This window comes from Lampris incognitus, chromosome 8 (genome assembly GCF_029633865.1).
Source record: "Lampris incognitus isolate fLamInc1 chromosome 8, fLamInc1.hap2, whole genome shotgun sequence".
In the NCBI taxonomy this organism is placed as follows: domain Eukaryota; kingdom Metazoa; phylum Chordata; class Actinopteri; order Lampriformes; family Lampridae; genus Lampris; species Lampris incognitus.
The window spans coordinates 591451-617146 of record NC_079218.1 but is presented as its reverse complement, the minus strand read 5'-3'; the positions used below and the strand labels follow the sequence as shown (position 1 = coordinate 617146).

Below are 25696 nucleotides of genomic sequence, written 5' to 3'. Positions count from 1 at the left end.
TCAGCCCATTCGTTGTGGTACAACTTGTAGTATTGTTGCTTTCATTGCAATTTCATTAGTTTACTTGTGAAACAAATTTGCCGACAGTCCATCGTGGGAGAATACATGGTATTCTCAACCGTAACACAAACCCTCAACATTGCAGCACAACCACTGTGTACTCACTTTGGCTCAGCTGGTAATAAATAAGCAAGGCCTGTCTTGTTTAGAAGTCAAAGTGCTATTTAAAGTTTTTCATTGCGTTAACTTTGTCACCTTTAAGAGTCCGGGGAATAGGACCACACGCCCCACAGCAGGACATTATCATGTAATAAGTCAATGTAGCCGCTATCTAGAGGCTCACTTGACCTGAGACTGAGCTGACGGTGCAACACATTTCAACATGTAGAACCTTCAGCAGTTCCCTTCAAGTATTAATGCTACCAAAATATTCTGAAAAACAACTAACAACACCATTCATACTGACGGCCAGCAGCAGGAGAGATGACACTGAAGCCTCTCTGCTGTAAAGCTCTGAAGTCAAACAGCTGCTGCACTCTTCTGCATTGTCTGCATTTCATCATGCTACTTCTATGCAAATGCTTTTTCTTTCTATAAATCTATTTCTGATTTTTCCCTTTTTCTCCCAATTTAGTGGCCAATCACTCCCTATTCTGGATCAAACACCCACCCTCGTACCGCATGCACTCGCCAACTGCATCTCTCCAGCCGGCAGTCTGGAAGGAGACGCCTCGCCATTTCCATGACAAAGCGAATCCAGGCCGAACCACTGCTTTTTCCCCACACACACACACACAGATTCATGTGATGAACACAAGCCGACTCCGCCCCCCTCCCGAAGACAGCGCTGCCAATTATTGCTGCTTCATCGAAACTGGCCAAACTCGGATCTGACGAGACCGAGGCGCGAACCCCGGTCCTCAGTGGGCAACTGCATCGACACAAAGCCGATGCTTAGACCACTACACCACCACGGACCAAGGCAAATGTTGAGGTGAGGTGGGAATATGTAAAATATGAAAAAATATTGGAAAAAATCCAACTATAACAGAAGAGTTGTGCGCATGCTTGAGGTAGAAAGGATGACATGCCAATAAAATTATAACAAAGTAGTGTGATGTATACAGATACGTCCAGATGTCTAGACCTGGCTTCTGGTATATAGATACGTCCAGATGTCTAGACCTGGCTTCTGGTATACAGCTACGTTCAGTTGTTTAGATTTGGCTTCTCGTGTACAGATACATCCAGATGTCTAGACCTGGCTTCTTGTGTACAGATACATCCAGATGTCTACACCTGGCTTCTTGTGTCCAGATACGTCCACATGTCTACACCTGACTTCTTGTGTACAGATACGTCCACATGTCTAGACCTGGCTTCTGGTATACAGATACATCCAGATGTCTAGACTTGGTTTCTTGTATACAGCTACGTCCAGATGTCTAGACTGGGCTTCTTAGGCCAATGCCTCGGTGAATGGCAGTGCAGTTCTTACCAGGCATGGTGTGAACTTTGTCGCAAATCATTCAGACTGGTGACAATGGGTTGTAAAGCACTAGATTCTCATATGAAATCCGAAAAGCACAAGCGCTATGCTAGCACTGGAGAAAGCACTGTGGCCATCGAGTTATGTTGAGACTGTTGCTAGCTTGGCTGCTCATGGTACGTCAGAGCTAAACTGTCTGCAGCCGCCTGAGCTACAGGCTCCGTAACTACCATTGCTCAACTGAGCGGTCAACAGACAGCATTCAGCAGTTTTTCACTGCCAGCCACATTGAAGGCAGAAATACTGTGGGTACTGAGTCTCCAAAAGAAAGCACACAACTTCACAACACTAACAGAGAATACCGCTGGCAGAAAAAAAAAAAGCATTGCTTTTTTTTTTGTTGGATATACTTTAATGATTCCTGTGGGGAAATTCTTTTCTGCATTTAACCCATTCTAGCTGTCTAGCTAGGAGCAGTGGGCAGCCGCCGTGCAGTACCCGGGGACCAACTCCAGGTCACCCTGCCATGCCTTGGTCAGGGACACAGACAGTATTACTAACATGCATGTCTTTTGGATGGTGGGGGAAACTGGAGCAGCCGAAGAAAACCCACCACAGACACGGGGAGAACAAGCACACTCCACACAGAGGACGACCTGGGATGATCCCAAGGTTGGATAACCCCGTGGTTCGAACCCAGGACCTTCTTGCTGAGAGGCGACAGCACTAACCACTGCACCACCGTGCCACCCAAATAAAATGCTTGATAACAAAATCCAACACACTGAGGAGATAAACAAATGAGAATGGAGTTGCTGGTGCTAGATGGTGTAATTGACAAGACAGCTGGCTGATGAGCTGCGACACGTCATGACAGACATAGCGTCCACTGACAAACAGGGTCAAAGAAACTTCAGCTTGTTAGTGCCAAAGTGGGTCTGAAAAGGAAAAACACGTTTGGGTTTAGATTGTCAACTTCTGACCTGCCCCTGTAGTGCCCTCTTATGTGTATTTAATACTACTGTTTTCCATTTGACCAGTCTACCTCCATAGATTTATTTTTGTTAATTAACAAGAAGGCTGTTGTCAGTTAATTTGCAAAGAAAATTGCTTTTATATTCACGTTAAATAAAACTCAGTGTGTATACAGTCTTGTGTGTCGATTCTTTTTTTTTGCCGTGGAAATTTTATTTTTTCCATTTAGAGATATTTAAAAGGTCTTAGAAGTGATTAAATTTGTACTTTACAAGTGTACAGATACCCAGGGTGGCTATCACAGGTGAGGAGAAGGCCAAGTGTTATGCGCCTCCTCGGTTGATGTTTCCTGGTGCACTCTCACTTTATCTCCCCCTCTCTCTCTCACACTGTCATTGAATTGCTGAGCCTGAGAGTTTCACTGGGCTCATAGCTGTCTGCATGTGTTTGAGTGCATTAAGGCCTCTTGACCAATGCGAAAATACCAGCAGCATGTAGTTTTGATCACCATTTCAAGTTGTGCATTGATGCCGGTGATGCAGTAGCTGGAACTGTTCTTTTTCAAGATGGGCCTGATGGTGCGGAACATCCGGTTTCATACTTCCCAAAGAAATCTAACAGTCGCCAAAAGGTGTATTCCACAACAGAAAAAAAAAGAGGTTCTTGCTTTGGTATTGGGCCTTAAAATTTTGAAGTTTATATTGGCTCCTCTAATTTGCCAAATACTGACTACCACCCTCTAGTCTTCAGCCAAATGTGGAATTCAAATCAGAGATTTATGCCTTGGGCCCTCCAAGCCTCCAATGTGGAGGTCAGGTGTGTCAGGGGCAGGGACAATGTTCTTGCAGATACATTGTCACGCCCTTGACTTTTTTTTCCCTCTTCCTCCCTCTCTTTGAATAATGTTCGATAGTGCTCCATGCTCACATTCCTACTATTCCGTTTTAGGGTAGGGGTGTTACACATTCCCTCTGTTGGCCTTTCCTGGAGCGTTCTGGCTCTCCCTTTCGCTTTCCTTTTTTCTACTTAACTCAGCAGGTATCCTGATTTGTGGATGGGGTGCACCTGTATCACCTAACTTAGCAACTTCATAAGAAGCTTGAGGAAGAAGATGGGCATATGTGTGTGTATGTATGTGTGTGTGTGTATATACTCCACTCAATTTTTTGTTTTAATTTGTTTTTGTTGCGATGGACGCCACTGGCAGTCCAGTTATTGGATTTAGTTTCGGTTATTTTAGTGTTAAATTTGTTTGGGTAGTTTAGGGGGAAGAGCCGAGTTCACAGGCCTACTGCGTGGCTGCCCCAGTTTCCTATCCTTTTGTTTTGTTTGGCCGGGACCTCCAACTTCCTTTTCTTTTCTTGTAATGTTGCCTGATTTTCTAATAATTAAATTCAACCTCGTCTTTGGTAAAATGGTGGTGGTGTTCCAAAATGAGAAGGGTCTCTGGTGGGGCAAACATTGTTTTAAGATGCGACAACAGCGAGGATACTTATTCACTTTCATGACTCTTCAGTCCATAAGAGCAGGCACCTGCAGTACATGTATAGGCAAACTGCAACGCACTGTGTTCCTCTACACATCTAAAGCTTCTGCGCAATAAAACCTGAAATATTTTGGCCTTCTTGGGTACACTCATTTTAGCTCTAGGAGATAAATTATGATTGGAAGGGGTATTTTTGGTCAGCACTTGCCACAGCTAGATGGCACTGAATGGATTTCAAGGCTTTTTTGGAAGCTGCCCTGACTTCCTCATCTGTGACAGCGACCACTTGTTTCATTCTCTCCGATATCCACTCCACTCTCGGGACAAAGAAAATAAAAGACCAGAGTCATCACTTGGGCTGTATTTCTCAATTTGTCCAAGCACAAATTGTTACTTGCCCAATAAATTCTTTTAGAGGCATGGTTGTCTAGTTTACTTGTGCATTCATGCTGATCTAATTTGATCTTTAATGATGCCACCAACCAACCCACCACCTGAACTATGAATGGGGAGTTGATTTACTGGAGTATAGCCACAATTACTGCAAAGTCTTGTGGATTATGTATACGAAAAACTATATTTCACAAAAACATACATTTTTTTTATCCATCTCTAGAGCTTCCAATTTCATTATATGGATAGCAACTTTAGACTACAGTTAGAGTTTTGTGCAAAATAGGACCCCCCCCCTTTTTTTTTCTTCCAAATTATATCATGCCAAGTCGCTGCTCCACCCCCTCTGCTGATCCGGGGAGGGCTGCAGACTACCACATGCCTCCTCCGATGCACATGGAGTCGCCAGCCGTTTCTTTTCACCTGACAGTGAGGAGTTTCACCAGAGGGACGTAGCGCGTGGGAGGATCACGCTATTCCCCCCAGTCCCCCCCACCTGAACAGGTGCCCCCACCGACCAGAGGAGGCGCTAGTGCAGCGACCAGGACACATACCCACATCTGGCTTTCCACCCGCAGACACGGCCAATTGTGTCTGTAGGGACGCCCGACCAAGCTGGAGGTCACACGGGGATTTGATCCGGCGATCCCCATGTTGATAGGCAACGGAATAGACCGCTACGCTACCCGGACGCCCTGAAGCGATTTTTAAAAAAAAGTCAACAAAACACAACTGCAAAAGGTCTGTTTCCACTGAGTGGTGTTATGTAAGTAAAGCTGGGTTTTCTCCTCTCGCGATATGGCAACGGATCTCCAAAACCTGATAAGTGGTGGCATGGCGACAAGGACATGTGATGCATGCAGTGACAGAAAGGCAAACCCCTTATAACTGGCAGTGGCCAAGTATCAGGGATTTATGGTAAATGGACTGCATTTTATATGGCACTTTTCTAGTCTACCGACCACCCAAAGCACTCTTTTACAAGCAGTAGTAGTAGGGAGGTTACTGCTATGGGAGGTCATTGTCTGCAATGATTTTACAGAAGTCACATGGATCCAAAATTTCAGAATGACCCATTTAACCTTTGAGGAGTTACACAACGCAATAGGACCCCTCGTGGCACCTGCCATATCATGCCCGAGGGAGCCAGTTCCAACGGAGAAATGCATAGCCATCACTCTTTCTGAACTGGCTACCTTGACTTAAAAGTGAAAAATGGGTTTCCATTTGAATTTTGGAAAATATTGCTTTGACGAATTGTCTGATAAACCAACTCATGTGAGCGTTTAAACTTTTTTGCGATATCTGAGTTTTTTCGAAATTCTTGTTTCCATTACTTGTTTTCAGGTCGCAATTTCAAATTGCACATTAAGCAGGTTAATGGAAATCTGCCTACAGACTAATAACTTTACTGAAACTTTACAAACCAGTGTTAAGGTATGTAGTCACCCTTGGCTAATGTGTAAAGGCTTAATGAGAAAATGCAAAGAAATATCTAATCTTCCATGGGTTAAATGTTTTATCATGACCCATCAACCATCGTTCCCACAGCAACTATTTTACCCTCATGTATAACTGGGAAATATCCTTCCATATATTTGATGGTAATTAGGACCACCTCGTTTCCTCTGATGACTGCTGCCTCCAATGTGTGCTGATGATAGATACGTGGGCGAGCCACTGATGTCAGCAACACATTGGTTTCAATATGACAGCGGGAGACACATAGCATAGAATGGCCATCACCATTGACAACACCGTGGTGACACCAACTCGGACTGTGAGGAATCTGGGTGTGATCCTGGACGACCAACTGTCGTTTGCTGAAAACGTTGCATCGGTTGCTCGCTCCTGCACATTTCTCCTCTATAACATCAGGAGGATTCGTCCATTCCTCACCAACGAGACGGCACAGGTGCTCATCCAGGCTCTGGTCATCTCCCGGCTGGACTACGGCAACTTCCTCCTTGTTGGCGCCCCGGCGTCAGCCATCAGACCTCTGGAGCTTGTTCAGAAAGCTGCAGCTCGACTGGTGTTCAACCACCCTAAGTTCTCCCACACAACTCCCCTTCTCATGTCCCTATACTGGCTCCCAGTAGCTGCTCGCATCCAGTTTAAGACTCTGGTGCTAGCCTACAGGGCAGTGAAAGCAACAGCTCCTTCCTATCTCCAGGCCATGGTCAAGCCCTACACCCCCGCCCAACACTTCGTTCTGCCGCCTCGGGACGCCTGGTTGCCCCGTCGCCCAGAGGCCCCTGCTGCCGATCGACCCGGTCACGGTTCTGTTCTGTCCTGGCCCACAGTGGTGGACTGAACTCCCCACTGATGTCAGGACAGCGGATTCCTGCCCATCTTTCGGCGCAGGTTGAAAACTCACCTCTTCAAGAACTACTATCCTGTTACTTGTTCTTAGCACTTATTGTATTCACTCATAAAAAAAAAAAATCTTTCTTGCACTTTTACTTTAGCACTGGTTTGGCTCTTAGATGCTTGTTTAGATGCACTTGTGACCTCTGATGACTAGTAGTTCTCCTGATTTCCTACATTAAATGCACTTATTGTAAGTCGCTTTGGATAAAAGCGTCGGCTAAATGACTGTAATGTAATGTAATAGCAAGACACAGCAGCTAAAGCATCTGTGACTGTCAGTCTGGCAAGTGGGCGAGCATGAACACTTCAACACATGCCACCTCCATCATGTCACCACTGGTGCCTCAACACTTACCTCAGGTGCCAGGTACTCAGGGGTTCCACAGAATGTCTTCATTGTGGCATCAGGAGTGATACCCTCCTTACAAAGGCCAAAATCAGTGATTTTGATATGGCCGTCCTTGTCTAGCATCAGATTCTCCAGCTGAAGTAGAGCACACAGGAACACAAAAGACTTGAGCCTTACCATAAGGGATGTAAAGCCACATGTGAAACATTGTGGTCCTACCATACTTTAACACTCTGTGAACCCAATGACTCCCAACTGCGCACTGTCTTAACATGCAGTTCTCTGAAAAGTTTTTAATAGGTTACTATTTGAGACTCTGGTCCTAGTTATTTTTCAACTAAATGTAAGGCAACCTAGGAACTTCTGTATTCTGATGCTGATCACTGTTGAGGCAGTGTAGGGGGGAAAAAAACACAGCCCTTATAATGTGAAGATGACATTTCAGGCATATGCATGCGAGGGATGTATATGCCTGAAATGAAACATAATGGGGGTTGTGGGAGCGTTCTCACCTTTAGATCTCGATAAACTACATCACGTGAATGGAGGTACTCCAGTGCGGACACGATCTCAGCACCATAGAATCGCGCTCTGTCCTCTGTGAACACTCGCTCCCTGGACAGGTGGAAGAAGAGCTGGTGGTGGCAAAGAACATATGCAGAAAAGGTTGGAGACGATTTGTTGGAATGTGGATGCAAACCTGTTGATGCTACGTGACATCTGTATATATGCATGTGACCTGAGTTTGTTTTTACCCACCTCTCCTCCATTGGCATATTCCATGACAAAGCACAACCGATCGTGGGTTTGAAAAGCATATTTCAGTGTCTAGAGAAACAAATTATCGATTAATAAATGATATGAAATTAAATGAGAACATACACATACTACGGTCCAAACACAAACGGACCATCTAAACACAACTGATCAAATACTGGCATTTACAGTGGCTTCAGAAAGTATTTAGAACACTTCCGTGTTGTAGGACTTTCACAGAATAGTCGACTATCACAACCACTAGTAAACACTGCACAGTTGTAGACTGACCACTCATCTGTGCTTTTAGCACTGAGCAGTAATAAAGCAGTGGCAATGCAGCTACAACAGATATACAGCTGGGGACGCTGTGGTTCCAACAGATTTGTTGGAATAATCATTTTCTACGTTATGTCATTTTAAATAAATTAACATACATTCACGGAAGACTGCCACTGACCCTGCGTTTGGGCTGTTCACAATTCACACAAGTGGCTGTGTGAACTAGTAGCTTTAGAGACAGCAGCTGTTGAAAACACGAACATAACACGTAGTGTCTTAAAAGCCTTTAATTTTACTTCAACTTTAAATACACAATCATCTGTGTTTACGCTATGAACATGCTAACCAATAACGCAAGTTAAATACTTCTCCGCAAGTCTCATTCAACTCTTGTAATGTTTCTTATAATGTTGGAAACAAAGCACAGCTGGCAGTGCAGCTGTATTTTATACCGTTATCCTCGATCAGAAAGTGACTAACATTCAATCATTTAACCTGTAATGTTATAATGTCAAATTCAAAAGTAACTTCAAGAAATGTGAATGCTTGTTGGCAACACCATTTAATTTACACAATGTTGGACAAAAAGGACCAGATGAATATACACTGATCAGCCGAAACATTAAAACTTCCTGCCGAATATTGTGTAGGTCCCCCAAAACAGCTCCAACCTGTCAAGGCATGGACTCCACAAGACTTCTGAAGGGGTCCTCTGGTATCAGGCACCAAAACATTAGCCACAGATCCTTTAAGTCCTGCAAATTGCCAGATGGGGCCTCCATGAATCGTACTTATTTTTCCAGCACATCCCACAGATGCTCGATCGGATTTAGATCTGGGGATTTTGGAGGCCAAGGCAACACCTTGAACTCTTTGTCATGTTCCTCAAACAATCCTGAACAATTTTTGCAGACTGGCAGGGTGCATTATCTTGCTGAAAGAGGCCACTGCCATCAGAGAATACCGTTGCCATGAAGGGGTGTACCTGGTCTATGACGATGTGTAGGTAGGTGGTACGTGTCACAGTAACATCCACATTAATGCCAGGACCCAGGTTTTCCATGCAGGACATTGCCCAGAGCATCACACTGCCTCCATAGGCTTGCCTTCTTCCCATAGTGCATCCTGGTGCCATCTCTTCCCCAGGCAAACAATGCACACATACCCGGCTGTCCACATGATGTAAAAGAAAATGTAATTTACCAGACCAGGTCACCTTCTCCCATTGCTCCATGGCCCAGTTCTGATGCTCACGTGCCCATTATAGGCACTTTTGGCGCTAGACAGAGGTCAGCTTGGGTACTCTGACAAGTCTGCGGCTATGCAGCCCCATACACAAAAAGCTGCAATTCACTGTGTGTTCTGACACCTGTCTATCATAGCCAGCATAACCATTTTCAGCAATGTGAGCTACAGTAGCTCTTCTGTGGAATCAGACCAGATGGGCTAGCCTTCGCTCTCCACGCGTATCAATGAGCCTTGGGCGCCCACCCTGTCACTGGTTCACCAATCGTCATTCCTTGGACCACTTTTGGTAGGTACTGATCACTACATACCAGCAACACCCCACAAGACCTGTCGTTTTGGAGATGTTCTGACCCAGTCGTCTAGCCATCGCAATGTGGCCCTTGTCAAAGTTGCTCAGATCCTTATGCTTGCCCATTTTTCCTGTTTCCAACACATCAACTTCAGGAAGTGACTGTTCACTTGCTGCCTAATATATCCCACCCCTTGACAGGTGCCATTGTAACGAGATAATCAATGCTATTCACCTACCTGTCAGTGGTTTTAATATTTTGGCTGATAAGTGTATACTGTATTGAACATTCAATTTAAGGTTTTTAGGCTTTTCAACAGCTGCCGTTACCACGGATGCACTTGTCTGAAAGTGACGGTCACTAGTTAAACTGAAACACCTGCAAGAAAGCAGGCGCGTTGTTACTGCAGTCAATCTCCAGCTCAGAAAGGCTTGCTGGAGGTTTAGTCCAATTAGATTTCAGCTCATTTGTAGACTCTCGGAGCCAATCGAGGACTCTGCTATTTCATCTACCCCCACGTTGGTCCTGCCTAAATTAGTTAACCCTTTTGGTTGTATGAGAATAATCATTATTGGGTAAAAAAAAAAAAAGTGTTGCGTGATTAATCAATTACTCGAAAAGTTTTTGGGAGTGGTTGATGACTACTAAAATGCACTAGTCACGAATGCCCTATATTGTAGTGGATTTAATTTTAAATGGATAAAATTGCCATTTTTGCCCATCAATCTACAGTCAATAACCTATAATTACAAAGTGAAAAGATGTTGTTTTTTTTTTAGAAATTTTTGCACATTTGTTAAAAATCAAAAACTGAAATCTTATTTACATGAGTATTCAGACCCTTTGCTGTGGCACTCCAAATTGTGGTCAGGTGCATCATGTTTGCTTTAATTTCATTTTTTTTGGGATATGCCCTTATTTCATTTTTTTTAAAAATGTATTTCTGATTTTTTCTCCCAATTTAGTGGCCAATTGATCCCTATTTTAATTCAAACACCCACCCTCGTATTGCATGCGTTCGCCAACTGCATCTCTCCGGCCGGCAGTCTCAAAGGAAAGCGCCTCCCCACTTTCGTGACAAGGCGAATCCAAGCCGAACCACTGTTTTTCCGACACACACAGAGACGCATTCACATGACGAACACAAGCCGACTCCACCCCCCTCCCGAAGACAGCGTTGCCAATGATTGCTGCTTCATCGAGTCCGGCCATAGTCGGATCTGACGAGACCGGGGCGCGAACCCCAGTCCCCAGTGGGCAACTGCATCGACACCAAGCCGATGCTTAGACCGCTACGCCACCGCGGACTCCTTATTTCATTTTTAACACGAGCCTGCCCATTGTTTTTAATGTCTATAAATTGAATTGAACTGAATTAATTATCCTTGAGATGCATCTAGCACTTAGAGTCCCTGTGGCAAATTTAATTAATTGGACATAGTTTAGAAAGGTGTAGTCCTACAATTCACACTGCATGTCAGGCCAAAAACCAAGCCATTAAGTCCAAGAAACTCTCTGTAGACTTCTGTGACAAAACTGTACTGAGGTATAGATCAGGTCAAGGGTATAACACCATTTCTAAAGCTTTGAGTGTTCCTATGAGCACAGTGGCCTCCATAACTGTGAAATGGAAGATGTTTGAAACCACCAGGACTCTTCCTAGTTGGCCAACCAGCCAAACTGAGTAACCATGCAAGAAGGGTCTTGGTCAGGAAGGTGACCAAGAACCCAACGGTCACTAACAAAGCTTCGGAAGTCCTCTGCAAAGATGGGAGAACTTGCCAGCAGAAATACCATCTCGGCAGCACCCCATCAATCAGGCCTTGGCTAGACTGAAGCCACTCTTGAGTGAAAGGCATATGACAGCGTACTTGGTGTTTACCAGACGGCATTTAAAGGACTCAGAGCATAAGGAAAAAGATTTTCTGGTCTGATGAGACAAAAATGAAACTCTCTGGGCCGAACTCCAAGCAGTATGTCTGGCAAATACCAGGCACTGCTTATCACCTGGCTAATACCATCCCTACAGTGAGGCATGGTGGTGGCAGCATCATGCAATGGAGGTGCTTCTCAGCAGCAAGGATAAGAAGATTGGTCAGAATTGAGGGAAGGATGAATGCAGCCAAATACAGAGAAATCCTTGAAGAAAACCTGCTCCCAAGTCCACGTGACCTTTGACTGGAGCGATGGTTCACCGTTTAGCATGACAATGACCCAAAGCATACAGCCAAGACAATGCTTGAGTGGCTTCGGAACAAATCTGACTGTCCTTGAGTGGCCCAGCCAAAGCCCAGACTTAAAACCCATAGAACATCTGTGCAGAGACCTGAAGATGGCAGTTCACACATACTTCCAATCCATCCCCCCACATTTTAACAATTTATTAATGCTTCTCAAGGCATGTGGTAAGTTTGGGCATTGCAAAAACTCAAAGGCAGCAACACAACAATACAACCAACACACTACACTTCCATTCAACAGCACGAAACAGTAACATAACAGGACACACCCACAAATGAGGAGCTAGCAATACATATTTGTACATGGAACTAACGCTCATATCCATATATGTGTGCAAAAAAACCCCAAGAAAACATTAAAAATGCCCTCATATTAACGTGCACGTCAAGTTTAAGAAAGTGCTCTATTTTCAGATTTACTTGTTTTGCCACAATCCACCTCTTTGATCTAATAAATGCAAGCATTTAAAAGCTAATTTAAGGGAACTCTGTTCTGTGATTTCAAAAGGCTAACAATTCCTGGGATCCAATTTTGAAATTAGGATCCAAAACATTATCACAAGGCTCAGGTGAGCAGCTGTGTCCCATCGGCTTTAACACTTTGCAGCTTGTTACCCTACATGACAAAAAAAATATATATATGTAAATAAACAGACCTTTCTGCAGCAATAAAAAACTCCCGGAAGAACTGTGCTTAACAATTGCGTGAAACATGAGGTAGACAGGTAAATCAATCATGATAACTAATACTTACAGCGCACCAACATTTCAAGGAATCCCTAACATCATTCATTCATTCATCATCAGCCGCTTCTCCGGGGTTGGCTCATGGTGGCAGCAAGCTAAGGAGGGCATTCCAGATGTCCCTCTCCCCAGCAACACCCTCCAGCTCCTCCTGGGGGATCCCAAGGTGTTCCCAGGCCAGAGTGGACATGTAGTCTCTCCAGCAAGTTCTGGGTCTACCCCGGGGGTCTCCTCTGAGTTGGACGTGCCCGAAAACCTCAAAAGGAAGACGCCCAGGAGGCATCCTAATCAGATGCCTGAACCACCTCAACCGGCTCCTTTCAACACGAAGGAGCAGGAACTCTACTCCAAGCTCCCTCCGGATGTCCGAGCTCATCACCCTATCTCTAAGGCTGAGCCCTGACAACTTACAGGGAAACTCATTTCAGCCGCTTGTATCTGTGATCTCACCCTTTCGGTCACTACCCAAAGCTCATGACCACAGGTGAGGGTTGGAACAGAGATTGACTGGAAAATTGAGAACATTGCCTTTTGACTCAGCTCCTTCTTCACCACAACGGTCCGGTACAATGTCCGCATTACTACTGATGCTGCACCAATCCGCCTGTCAATCTCCCGCTCCATCCTACCATCACTCAAGAACAAGAACCCGAGACACTTGAACTCCTTCACTTGAGGCAACAACTCATTCCTAACCTGGAGGGAGCAATCCACCATTTTCCGATAGAGAACCATGGCCTCAGACTTGGAGGTGCTGACTCTCATCCCGGCCATTTCACACTCAGCTGCAAACTGCTCCAGTGCATGCTGGAGATCGCCTTCGGATGAAGTCAACAAAACCACATCATCTGCGAGGAGCTGAGATGCAATTCTGAGGTCCCCAAAACAGACAAACGCCTTACCTTGGTTGCACCTTGAGATCCTGTCCATGAATATCACAAACAGAATCAGGGACAAGGGACAACCTTGGCAGAGTCCAACACCCACTGAAAATGTGTTTGACTTTGTGTCAAGAATGCAGACACAGCTCTCACTTTGGTTATACAAGGTCCGGACATCAATCCCTGACATTAAAAAAAAAAAAAAATCAAATTTTCTGACCATTTTTATTATTGCTGAACAGTATAGATCAGTCCTTCCAATCCAATCTGACGGAGCTTGACGATCTGCAAGGAAGAATGGGGATAAACTGCCCAAATCCAGGTGTGTAAAGTTTGTAGAGACTTACCCAAGACTCGAAGCTGTAATTGCTGCCAAAGAGGCCTCTACAAAGTACTGAATTAAGATTCTGGATACTTACAATTTTGTTATGATTTATAATAATTTTGCAAAAATTTCTAAAAACATGTTTTCATTTTGTCATTATGGGTTATTGAGTGTAAATTGATGGGCAAAAATGGCAATTTTATCCATTTAAAATTAAATCTACAAGTGTACCAAAAGTGAAAGGGTCTGAATACTTTCTAGGCAGGTTTCCTTTGCAGTTTTGTGCAAAATGGAAGCGATTGTTTTTTGAAGTCGACAAAACACAATTGCAAATGATCTGTGTTTCCACTGAGTGATTATATACGATTAGAGCTGGGTTTTCTCCTCTTGCAATATGGCAACGGATCTCCAAGACCTGATAAGTGTTGGGATGGTGATTTCGATTGCATGTACTACAATCACCACGGTAGTGTTAAATCGAAAGCGACGAGGACATGCGACGCACACAGTAACGGAAGGCAAACAAACCCCTTATACCTGGCAGCAGCCACGTACCAAGGATTTATAGGAGGTCATTGTCCGCAATGATTTTACAGAGGTCCTGTGGATCCAAAACTTCAGAATGATCCGCCTAACATATGAGTTATGCAACGCAATAGGACCCCTCATGGCGCCTACCTTATCATGCCCGAGGGAGCTGGTTCCAACTGAGAAGTGCATAGCATCACTCTTTATAAATTGGCTACCTTGTCTTAAATTCAAAAAATGTTTCCATTTCAATTTTGTCAAACATTGCTTTGTTGAATCATCTGACAAACCAGCTCATGCAAGTGTATAAACTTTTTTATGACATTCGATTTTTTTTTTTTAAATTCACATTTCCATTACTTGTTTTTTAGTTCTCAATTTCAAATTGCGCATTAAGAAGGTTAATGAAAACTTGTTTTCTGAAGCCACCGTACATTGTTTTCCATTTAAACAAAATGAGAATTGAGACAAATACTTCTTTCAAGGTGTCACTAAAACTACACTGCACACAGTTACTAAACAAAATTCTACCGAGCATACTAAGAAAGTAACATTGAGAGTTGATCAATCTAAGATGTTGCCAGCTGAGTAGCGGAGGGATCCATCCGACGGGGCATAGCTTGTGGGGAGTATACATTTGCCTGTGGACCATTTTTCTTACATAAAAAGTAAAGTAGCTCAGAGCTAGCTGTTGAGTTTGGGATAAAGTTTCTTGTTGTTACCAGCAGTGTTCCTGTGAAAGTCTGGGCAAGTATGTGTGATGCTGGGAAAAGGACGCTGTACTCACCGTGAGAAAGGGGTGTCGTGTGTTTTGTAACACTCTACTTTCTGTAACCGTGTGGGCCACCTCATCCTGTTTGCACACACAGATTAGAGTAAACTGATAATGTGGCTCATCACGGCTTGACTTTTTTTTCATACAATGCAAAAAATTCATATGCCCATCCACTATGCAAAAGTCACAACACAAGGGGAGGTGGAAAAGAAGGTTACTTGACTGAAAGGCCAACATTGACAGCCTCTATCACAAACAACTATGACCTTTCAATAGTAAACTACACATATAAAAGCAAAGACTGGCTATATTGCACACACACATGCACGCACACACACACACACAGACAGCCGCCTGACTCACCTTCACACACACCTGACTCACCTTTGCGATGATGACTTCTTTGCGCAGGATCTTCATGGCATAGTGCACACCAGTGGACTTCTCTTTAACAAGGATCACCTTCCCAAACGTTCCTTTGCCAAGAAGCTTCAGGTACTCAAAGTCACTCATGGTCTGAGGGGTGAAAATGGCTAAACTGAGGTGGTTTCTCAATCAGTCACATTAAGGCATGGGATTTCATTAAGGTTGCAAATGTTGACTGACATTTAAGCAGCTTATATGGAACTAAAAAAAGATCTAAACAACAACGATGCTTAAACAGCCTGGTAATAACCGGTGACAGTAATTTACTACCCGAGAAGAAAGAGAAGCAGCAGTCATAGTGCAGGACCTGAGGACTAACCAGTGCTTTTTGTGATAGCTGCTTTCCAGATGCCATGGAAGGATACTCTGCTGTCTTATCAATACAGCATCACTGAATTTCACTTTGGTGAAAAATCAGAATTCCTTGTTGTTCTACCACACACTCCAATGCACTAACGTAACTGTAAGCAATAATTCTATAGGGCAAACAAAAATATAAAACTTCAATATGACAAGGAAAAACATCCCTGAGATGTAGGAGTGCTGGTAGGTAGATGAATGACTTCAGCTTAAACAAGTTCTTATCAACTAGTCATCCCCCAGTGATAGGTTGTTAAAAAACACCTTCATATTGCAGTTGGGCAGGACAATTTGGTTGCACGGGCACCAGGAACAACCAATTTTCAATTCTAGATATCCCAACCTAAACAACACAAAGATGGGTGGACAGCTAGAAATGTCTTGCCTTGGTTCTTTTCTAGTGCTGTGCTCAGTCATTTGAAAATGGATGCACCAATCAACTTGCATCCATCTTGGCCAAAATGGCACATAAAGATTGGAACAGACAATATTTTCCTGGTATGTTTACATTTTTGATGACTACTGATGGCCAACAGTTAAAAGCAATAATCGTACACTTATTTAATAAAATAAAAGGTTGTTTCATGGGGGGGAAAATCCTATTTCAATCAACTGAGAGGTTATAACAGTTGTTTTCTTAAAAAAAAACCTTTTGCAGGAGAGATGACAATGAAAACAAACAGCAAAGTGAAAGATCCAAAAATCAACTGAAAGAGGCTTGTGTGTGTGTGTGTGTGTATATTATATATATATATATATATATATATATATACACACAAAAAGGACAGTTGTGACTTATAAAAATACAAAAATTTTCAGGTATCTTTATTTGCAATTATTACATTTTTATTTATTTGCAAATATATGTACTAATTTGACAGGTTATACTAATTAAATCACTGGCCATTCTATGTAGCTGTGAAACATATGGTCATGGAATGGTACAACATCTTTCATTTTTAACTGTTTAGCCTAGCTTTTTTGCCTAGGTTTTTGTTAATTTCCCTTTTTCGTTAAGTACCTTGGGTACTTTGAAAGGTGTTCTTGAAGTTGTTTTTAATATTATCATCACCACCACCACTACTACTACTACTACTACAAATCTTCTCACCACTTTGGTACGGCTCTTGGACATAGCCACCTCCATCTCCTCTAGGCTGCACTCACTGGGCGAGCCAAACACATCCATGGGCTCCTCCTCCTCCTGTTCACGCATCTTCAGGCCATTGGCCACAGTTTGGATTGCTCGCATCCACTCCTCTCTGTTACACAAACCAAGGTTACAAATCTCGACAACACGGAAGAGTTATTAACATATCCGACTCACATAGTATAATGAAAGCTAAGATGCACACATACGTCTTTCATTGCATTTGCTATAGAGACAAATAATTTCTCCAACTTCATTTTCAGATACTACTAATTAATTACTTTTCATAATGTATTGTATGTTATGTATCCATTTTGCCTTAATCCAAATTTCATATGTGGATTGAAAAATTGACAAAAACTTAAGGTGTGACTCCCAAAGACCCATCTTAGAACATAAAGGAAGATCATTTTTCTACAGGCTTCCCATGACAATGTCTCTATAATGGCGTGCCAATACTGGTGCACCAATCCAAAAAAAAAAAAAAGCCTCTGCATTTCTCATTCAATGCAAAAGCCCAATTTGTTGTTGATAGAAGCAAGTAGGTGATTGATTCCTTACTTGCTTGTAGCAAGAAATGTCCACTGATTTCCCAGTTGGATGCAGGTGATAATAATCACTTCCAAAGGTTAGTGAACCTTTTCCAAACAGTGTGACAGTATCCTAGTGTAACCCACTTGGATAAGGAATAACCTGCAAGGATGATTAATAACCATCTAAGGTAAGTAGTAGTAACCATAGGGTAAGTACACCTCTTTACTAGGTTCGTAGGAGTTGTGATTAACTGGACTGAGAAATGATAGGAGCCGGACAACCAGGATAAAATGGTAAGTAGAAATATTTAGTGTTGTAGTTTCAACACTCAAAGGTACACATAAAATTATACAATGCAATATACAATAATCCCTCAATGACCCGGGTCCTAATACAGTAAGCGCTTTTGGTTCAATAAAGAAAAGTGTGTGTGTGTGTGTGTTTTTCAGAGTCCTACCACACCAGGCGTGTGGGAGATTTGTGGGGTTAGATTCAGTGTCCTACCACACCAGACGTGTGGAAGATAGTAGGTGGAGAATCTTCTCTTTCTCTTGGTCCCGAGCGGTGGCTCGCCAGTTCCTCGTCAGGAACAATCAATCACTCAAAAGACCCAACCAAGACGAACGTTTCTCACGCAGCAACGATGCAGAAATTCCCCCGGAGCCCCGGTGGAAACCAGGAATGCTGGCGATGTCTCTAACTTTTATCAACTCAACTTAAGACATGAGAAGACAGGACGATTGTCTCCCCGCTGATGGACAATGGCGAATTCTTTCGTTCACTCTTTTTTCCTCTCACTTTTAGCTCGAGAGATCGCATGTGTGTTTTCTGTGGCGCGTTCTAACAATGTCGCGCACATAGCAGCTTACTGCAATGGAGGCGGGACTTCCAGATAGGCAGACGCTTCTCATTGGCTAGAAAGCATAGCTCTACACAAATCAATCAAAACACAATATTAACCCTTTGCTGGGATAACTGGATCACATCTAACCAGATATTATTAATAACCCATTGTGTGACTGGGTTACATCCTCCCCTTCTAAATTAACATGAGTCCCTTCATGTTTTTAAACAACTGCTATCAGCTCAAGATAAGGGTTTTCATGACTCTCAAAAACATCAACAAGCACGTTGTTGAACCCTTCTAACAGATTATGAGCAAAGGAAACAAGTGGATTCCCAAGCTTTAGATACGTTAAGCGTCCAGGTGCTCTTCTAGAACGCTCGGCTCTCCGAGGATCATCATCAGTTCCTTCACTGGACTGAAGATTGGTTGCTTCGATCTCTGCTGGAGGGATATCATTGGTTGTGATCCCTTCCATTGGAACTTCGTCTTCTGGACTGGACAAGTTGAGCATCGGAACATCATCATCATCTTCAACAGTTTCCGTAGGCACTTCTGCAGGGAAGTTCGGAATATTTCCATCCTCCTCAGTTGGAGACTCCTCAGGCATGGATATGTCAGAAAGCCTTTCAACATGTTGCTCTTCTTTTCCAGCCTCCTGAGAAGACACATCGGGTAGGTTCTGTTTCCGGCAGGACTTGAGTAGACTGGACAACCTCAGTAGTGGAACTCATAGGTGAGTACTCCATCTCTTCAATAGGACTGGCTACGTCCGTAGTCTCTTCCATTCTCTTGGGGATATGGAACTCTGTAGTAAATTTTCTCTCCTCCACAGGATTTACAGGAGTGTGGAACCACTGAGAGTTGTCAGCTTCATCTTCCAACTCGTCGGTTTCCTCCTCTGTTTGAATAGGCTCCTGCCTAGTCCTAGGCTTGCGAACTGGTTTGACTGTTTCCTCCTCTTCTGTCTCAGACAAGAAACCACAGGGAAGTAGGAGATCACGGTGCAGCGTCCGTGTGGGTGATTCTTGACCTTCTGGACACACTACATAGACGGGTAGGTCTCTGCTTTCTTCTTTACGATATAGATCGTAGACTCCCACTGATCAGCAAGTTTGTGTTTGCCGCGGGGACGGAGATTTCGCACAAAGACTCGGTCACCTACTTCTAGAGTAGACTCTCTCACATGCTTGTCAAACCGCTGTTTGTTCTTATTTGCGACTTTCTTGGCATTTTCAACAGCAAGTTGATAGCTCTCTTCTAAGTGAGACCTCAGGTTTTTTACATACTGTGAGTGTGATGTTGATGAACAGTCCCCCCTGACAGGTAAACCAAAGGCAATATCAATGGGCAACCTTGGCTGGCGGCCTAACATAAGCTCATATGGCGAAAACCTGGTAACTTCATTTCGTGTACAGTTATAGGCATGTGTGAGGGGTTTGACATGATCACGCCACTTTGACTTCTCTTTGTCGCTTAGAGTGCCCAACATACCTAACAAAGTACGATTAAAGCGCTCAACCGGATTTCCCCTAGGGTGATAGGACTAGTTCTGACTTTATGTATACCAGCTAATGCGCAAAGTTCTCTGATCGTCTTAGATTCAAAATCCCTACCCTGATCACTATGGAGACGCTCTGGGAAACCATAAAAGATAAGGAACAGGTCCCAGAGGCATTTAGCTACTGTTTTTGCCTTCTGGTCTTTCGTTGGTATAGCGACGGCATACTTTGTAAAGTGGTCTGTGATAACTAGAATATCTTTTGTGTTATGGCTATCTGGCTCGAGAGACAAGAAGTCCATACAGACCAATTCCCTCGGTCTGCTGGTCTGGATGTTAACCAAAGGAGCTGCTTTCTCTGGTTGCTTCTTTCGGCGTACACATCTTCCACAGGTTTTCACCTTGTTTTCTACGTCTGCGGCCATCTTTGGCCAATAGAACCTCGATCTGACCAGCTCAAGGGTGCGTTCTATCCCCATATGCCCCATGTTATTATGAAGAGTTTGAGGAATGGGCTGTCTCAGTTCTTGGGGAAGGACTAACTGACACACTGCTCGATTGTCACATTGATGTTTCCTGTACAACAGGTGGTCGGTTAGTTCTAGATGGCTCCACTCCTTGAGCATTAAGCTTAGCTCATATGACTTGGCCTTGAGACTGGCATCTGGCTTTTCTCCTGACTCTAACAGGTTAATGACTCGACTGATGACAGGATCTGTTCTCTGGAAGTTGACTAGATCTTCATCACTATACTTTGGGACGGCGATGAGACCTTCTTGATACTCCTCTTCCTCAAATACAGCAGGGATAGCCCCGGGATGTATGGCTATAGACTCAACATAGCAGAAAGAAGGGAGTTTCTCAGACACTTGACTTACAGTGTGCTTTTGACAGGTAGCTTTAACTACATCTGTAGTAAAAGGACTGTCTTCTGGTGGTATGGGGTGATGAGAAGCGAAATGATGGATCCTAGCATCTTCCTCCTGTGCGACGCTGTCATTTGCTAGGGCACCATGGGGTCGTCTTGAAAGACCGTCTGCATCCTGGTTTTGTTTACCAGCTCGGTACTTGATGTCAAAACTGAATGTAGAAAGGGCAGCTAACCACCGATAGCTGGCGGCATCCAGTTTTGCGGTTGTCAAGACATATCTCAATGGATTGTTGTCGGTCACGGCTGTGAAAGTGTTTCCGTATAAGTAGTCGTGGAATTTTTCTGTTACGGCCCATTTTAAAGCTAAAAACTCTAACTTGTGAGCGGGGTATCGAGCTTCACTATGGGACAATCCCCGACTTGCGTAGGCGATGACGCGACTTTGTCCATCTTGTTCTTTGTACAACGCCGCTCCCAAGCCCGTATTACTGGCATCCGTATGAAGAATGTAAGGTAACTTTGGGTTGGCAAATCCCAGAACAGGAGGTGAAGTTAGCTTATCGATGATAAGTTCGAAGGCTTGCTGACAGGCGGTCATCCAGCGCTCAGCAAACGGCTCCTTGAGATTGTAGTAGCCATCACTCGATGTTGCCCTGAATCCTTTTCGAGATGGTGGATAGCCAGCGGTGAGAGGCTTCACGATTCTTCAGTAGTTCTGCACAAACCTACGATAATAACCAGAGAAACCAAGGAAAGACTTGAGGTCTTTCAAGGTTTGGGGTCTTGGTCAGGTCTTTAATGCTTGAACTTTCGCTGGATCTGTCTCAACTCCTTCTCTTGACATGATGTGTCCCAGATACTTAACTGAAGTTTGGTAGAAACTACACTTCTCTGGAGACAACTTGAGACCATGCTCTCGGAGACATGCGAGAACATGTGAAAGCCTTTCCCCATGCTCTTCCAAGGTGTTGGAAAACATGATAAGGTCATCCAGGAAAACCAGCACTTCTTTTAAGTTGATGTCTCCCATGCACTTTTCCATTAGGCGCTGAAAAGTGCTCGGCGCGTTCGTGATACCTTGCGGCATGCGATTCCATTCCCAAAAACCTAATGGGTAGACGAAGGCCATTTTCGCTTTGTCGCTCTCCTCCATTTCTATCTGATAATAACCAGACTTGAGATCCATACCTGAAAACCACTGGGATCCATGGAGTGCAGAAAATGACTCCTCTATATTGGGAAGTGCGTAGTTGTCCTTGATCATTTGGGTATTGAGTTTTCTGTAGTCCACACACAATCTTACATCACCATTTTTCTTTTTGACTACAACGATGGGCGATGAAAATGGAGACTCGGATTCTATGATGACACCTGCATCGACAAGGGTTTGGAGATGCTTTCGAACGGCTTCGTAGTCTTGCGGGTGTATCGGGCGTGCTCGTTGTTTGAACGGTGTTTCATCTTGAAGTTTGATGTGACGCTTTACTTTCGTTGCATGACCAAAGTCTAGGTCATGATGGGCAAAGACATCAGTGAAGGTTTTCAGCTTCTGAGTCACCCTAGTCCTCCATTCTTTCGTTCACTTTTTTCCTCTCACTTTTAGCTTGAGAGATCGCATGTGTTTTCTGTGGCGCGTTCTAACAATTTCGCGCACACAGCAGCTTACTGCATGCAGGCGGGACTTCCAGATAGGCCGACGCTTCTCATTGGCTAGAAAGCATAGCTCTACACAAATCAATCAAAACATAATATTAACCCTTTGCTGGGATAACTGGATCACATCTAACCAGATATTACTAATAACCCATTGTGTGACTGGGTTACACTAGCAAAAAACATGTTACCTTCCATGCTTAATTTCAAAGTTTATATCACACAGCCCTTACCGCTCCTCATTACTGTCCACATGAAAGGTCCGCTCAATAACAGTTGTCCACTGTAGGCATCGGATAACAAACGTGTTGGGCCGAGGTCTTTCAGTCTTCATTAACTGGCACTCTGCAAAACAGAAGAGGTTATCAATGGTTAAAAAAACATAACAAAAAACATTCCAGATTCAAGAGCAGTGTTTAGGGGCTATAACAGAATGCAATAGACAAAATGTTCCACTAATATACCCAGTATAGCTAGAGTCAGAAGCAAAGGTGAAAAAGGTTTTGGCTAAGTTTCTCTACTTTTTTTCCCCCACCAATGTGGAAGACTCACCTGCCACTGAGAAGTTGTTGAGTGGGGGTAAGCTCTGGTCAGTTAGATCAGGCTTTTCCTTGTACCCGATGAAGGAACCATCACTCTTCAAGATGAAGTATCTGGGCCTCCATGTCTTTATGTACTCACCTGGGCAAAAACAAAACAAAAAACAAAACAACTTTGAGTACAATGGGGAAATAATCCCATTATGTATATTTGCACATACATTTGAGTAGTATTCAACCATCTGCCATGCAGGGGTTTGTGTAAGCAGGTTCTCCCCCACCCAACACTACACCAGCTGTTTTCATTGATTAGCAAACCTTCAACCAGACAGGCGCCAGGTTAATTAATGAAAACAACTGATGTGTCCCGTTGCCATGAAAACCTGCATTCACAATGATCTCTATCCCACAGTCTAGATGTTATTCAACCCAGGAAAAACGTATTTTGCTGTTGTTACGAGCAAAACATTGTCCATTTTCAATTATGAGCTACCACAAGGAAAAACTCTGATAAGACACTCTTACCTCTTTTGTGGAGCCAGCCCTCTCTGACTATACTGATTTCATTCATGGTGAAAGATGTTAGGTTTCAGAGAGGGTGAGGAACAGGAGGTCAGGGAAGGGGACGCTGGTTTTCTTTCTCTTAGTTCTGTTCAGGTTAATGATTCTTAACAACACCTGCTGAATAACCAAAATAATGTAAAAACAAGGACAAAAAAACAGAAGAAGAAGAAAACGTACTTTAACTGATGCAAAAAGAACAAGTAGAACAATTAAACAGTGAGTCTGTAAAGCTGGACTAAATAACAAGGCCCTGGATACTGCAAAAATGAAATGTAGTAATTATGCAACTTTAAGATTTGGGGTGCTGTGTCAGGGTTGTAATATAAAGTAGGTACCGATCGGCTACTTTGACTTGAGAGAGGCCAAATCATGGTGCATTGTCTTCCAAGCTGACAAAATCCACACACAATCGGCTATTTACTGAAGTTTGTAACGCCAGCTGCACGGAGCGAGGCAGCGCTGCCTTCATGCCAGCAACGCGGTCGTGCCCGGACCTGAAAGCAGTAGGGCTCGCGTTGGCTTGCCACCGGGCTCAATTACGGCTAGCTGGGTAACGACTGCTAACTGCACCCGCAGCCAACTCACAAGTACGGCAACTCAGTGGATTATTGACAAAAACCCGTCGTACCCACCGCCAAGTTTGGCAACACCATGGCAGAGATGCTAGCGGTTATCGGCTTGCTGCTGCCTTTCCCCAACACTGACAGCAGCTAGCTAACAGCAGCTGCTAGCTAACAGCAGCAGCTAGCTAACAGCAGCTAGCTAACAGCTACGTTAGCCATCAGAGGTAATTTACCTTCGCCAACCCGTTCACAGCGTTTCGGGAAACTCCGACTCGTTTGCTGGATAGAAAAGCAGCTAAACGATCAAGCCACGACCCGGTTAAAAACACAGTGAGTCGGCCAGTCCCACGGAGTTGCGTGGCGCGGCGGCCAGCTTGCGGTTATTAGAAGACGGCATCTGCTAGCTAGCGGAGCAGCGCTTGGAATTTACATTTTTAAAGGGAAAACAGTAGCTTATGTTCGCACCGCCCCAACGTTACCTCCTCATCTTCACTAAAATACCCTACGATGCGGACGCTGCTGTCCCAACGTGGCGTTTTAAAACAAGTTTAAAAAATGGTTTATCCAAAAAACACAACCCCAAAACAAACAAACAAAAAATGATTGGCTTGCAATCCCGACCGTAAGCCTTGTACGAGTAACCTGCTAGCAGCGGCTCACGCCAGCCCCGCGACTCGCCGGATTAGACTGCGTGACGCGCTCGCGCCACAGCGGCTCGTGGGCTTGAAAAGAACACACGTTACAAAATGAACACAGCGCACTCTCTCTTTACCCCACGTCGCTCTTGTCTTAGGGCAGTTTTGACAGGCTAAATCCAGAGCAGGCCATCCACCCGACAAGGAAAACACCATAGAATCTCTTCTTCTTGAAATCTGAGCACCATTGCGCTTCTAGGGCGCACTGCCATCTGCAGGTCTGGTGACGTAAGACAGGCGGACTCTTCTTCTTGTAGCTTAATATCGGTCGGTGGACAACGAGCCGCCACCAGCTGGTATGGAGTGTAGATCGGCATTTAGTGTTTTTCTAAACTCAAAATACAATTAAATCGTGCTGTTATAAACGTCAGTTCTGTCCATCATATCCGTTCTTCGAAGATAATGCAATAACAAGTAAAAACACGGATTCTTTGCAAAAAATGTCTTCGATATTACTTTCATATTTTCAATGTGATTGAGGCTCGAAATTAAAAGTCTTTCAATATTGCATCTTGAGCAGTGGCTCATTATATGACCTACCCGCCTGGTTGAAAAATTATGTTTTTTCCTTGTGTGTTCCAGTTCTAAGCAATAATATGTTCAGTCCTGTGTCCACACATCAGCTGAGAATGAAGGACTTCATTAGTGTCTCTTCTTTCTGCTTCACTCTGCAAGTCTCATGCGACCAACTTCTCTTTGAATTTGATAACCGGTGGCCTACTTCTGATTTTCTTCATTTTGTTTTTTAGCCAATTTTTTATCTAAATCTACATGAGTTTTCATTCACGCCTCTTACTTGACTTTTTTGAAAACTTGTCTGCTAACTGATCTCATTTTGCACCCACATGTGCTGGTACCCACAGGA

At 43.8% G+C, this 25696-nt stretch overlaps 1 protein-coding gene across 6 annotated transcripts in view; it reads right to left on the bottom strand.

The window, feature by feature from the left end:
* Positions 1 to 25049, bottom strand: part of LOC130117070 (RAC-beta serine/threonine-protein kinase-like) — a 29137-nt gene extending 4088 nt beyond the window's left edge. Inside the window, exons 1-10 of one of the 6 annotated variants that reach the window (XM_056285216.1) lie at positions 24898 to 25049; positions 23535 to 23690; positions 23023 to 23151; positions 22704 to 22815; positions 17029 to 17179; positions 15516 to 15647; positions 15144 to 15209; positions 7822 to 7890; positions 7575 to 7697; positions 7069 to 7197 (exon numbers count right to left, since the gene is read on the bottom strand). In XM_056285216.1, the coding sequence (XP_056141191.1) occupies positions 7069 to 7197; positions 7575 to 7697; positions 7822 to 7890; positions 15144 to 15209; positions 15516 to 15647; positions 17029 to 17179; positions 22704 to 22815; positions 23023 to 23151; positions 23535 to 23580 (957 nt within the window). In that variant the 5' untranslated portion in view covers positions 23581 to 23690; positions 24898 to 25049. Of the gene's footprint in view, positions 1 to 7068; positions 7198 to 7574; positions 7698 to 7821; positions 7891 to 15143; positions 15210 to 15515; positions 15648 to 17028; positions 17180 to 22703; positions 22816 to 23022; positions 23152 to 23534; positions 23691 to 24369; positions 24596 to 24615; positions 24847 to 24897 lie in introns of those variants that run through there. The other 5 variants (XM_056285212.1, XM_056285213.1, XM_056285215.1 and 2 more) reach the window with 5 other exon arrangements.
* Positions 25050 to 25696: the final 647 nt, after the last annotated feature.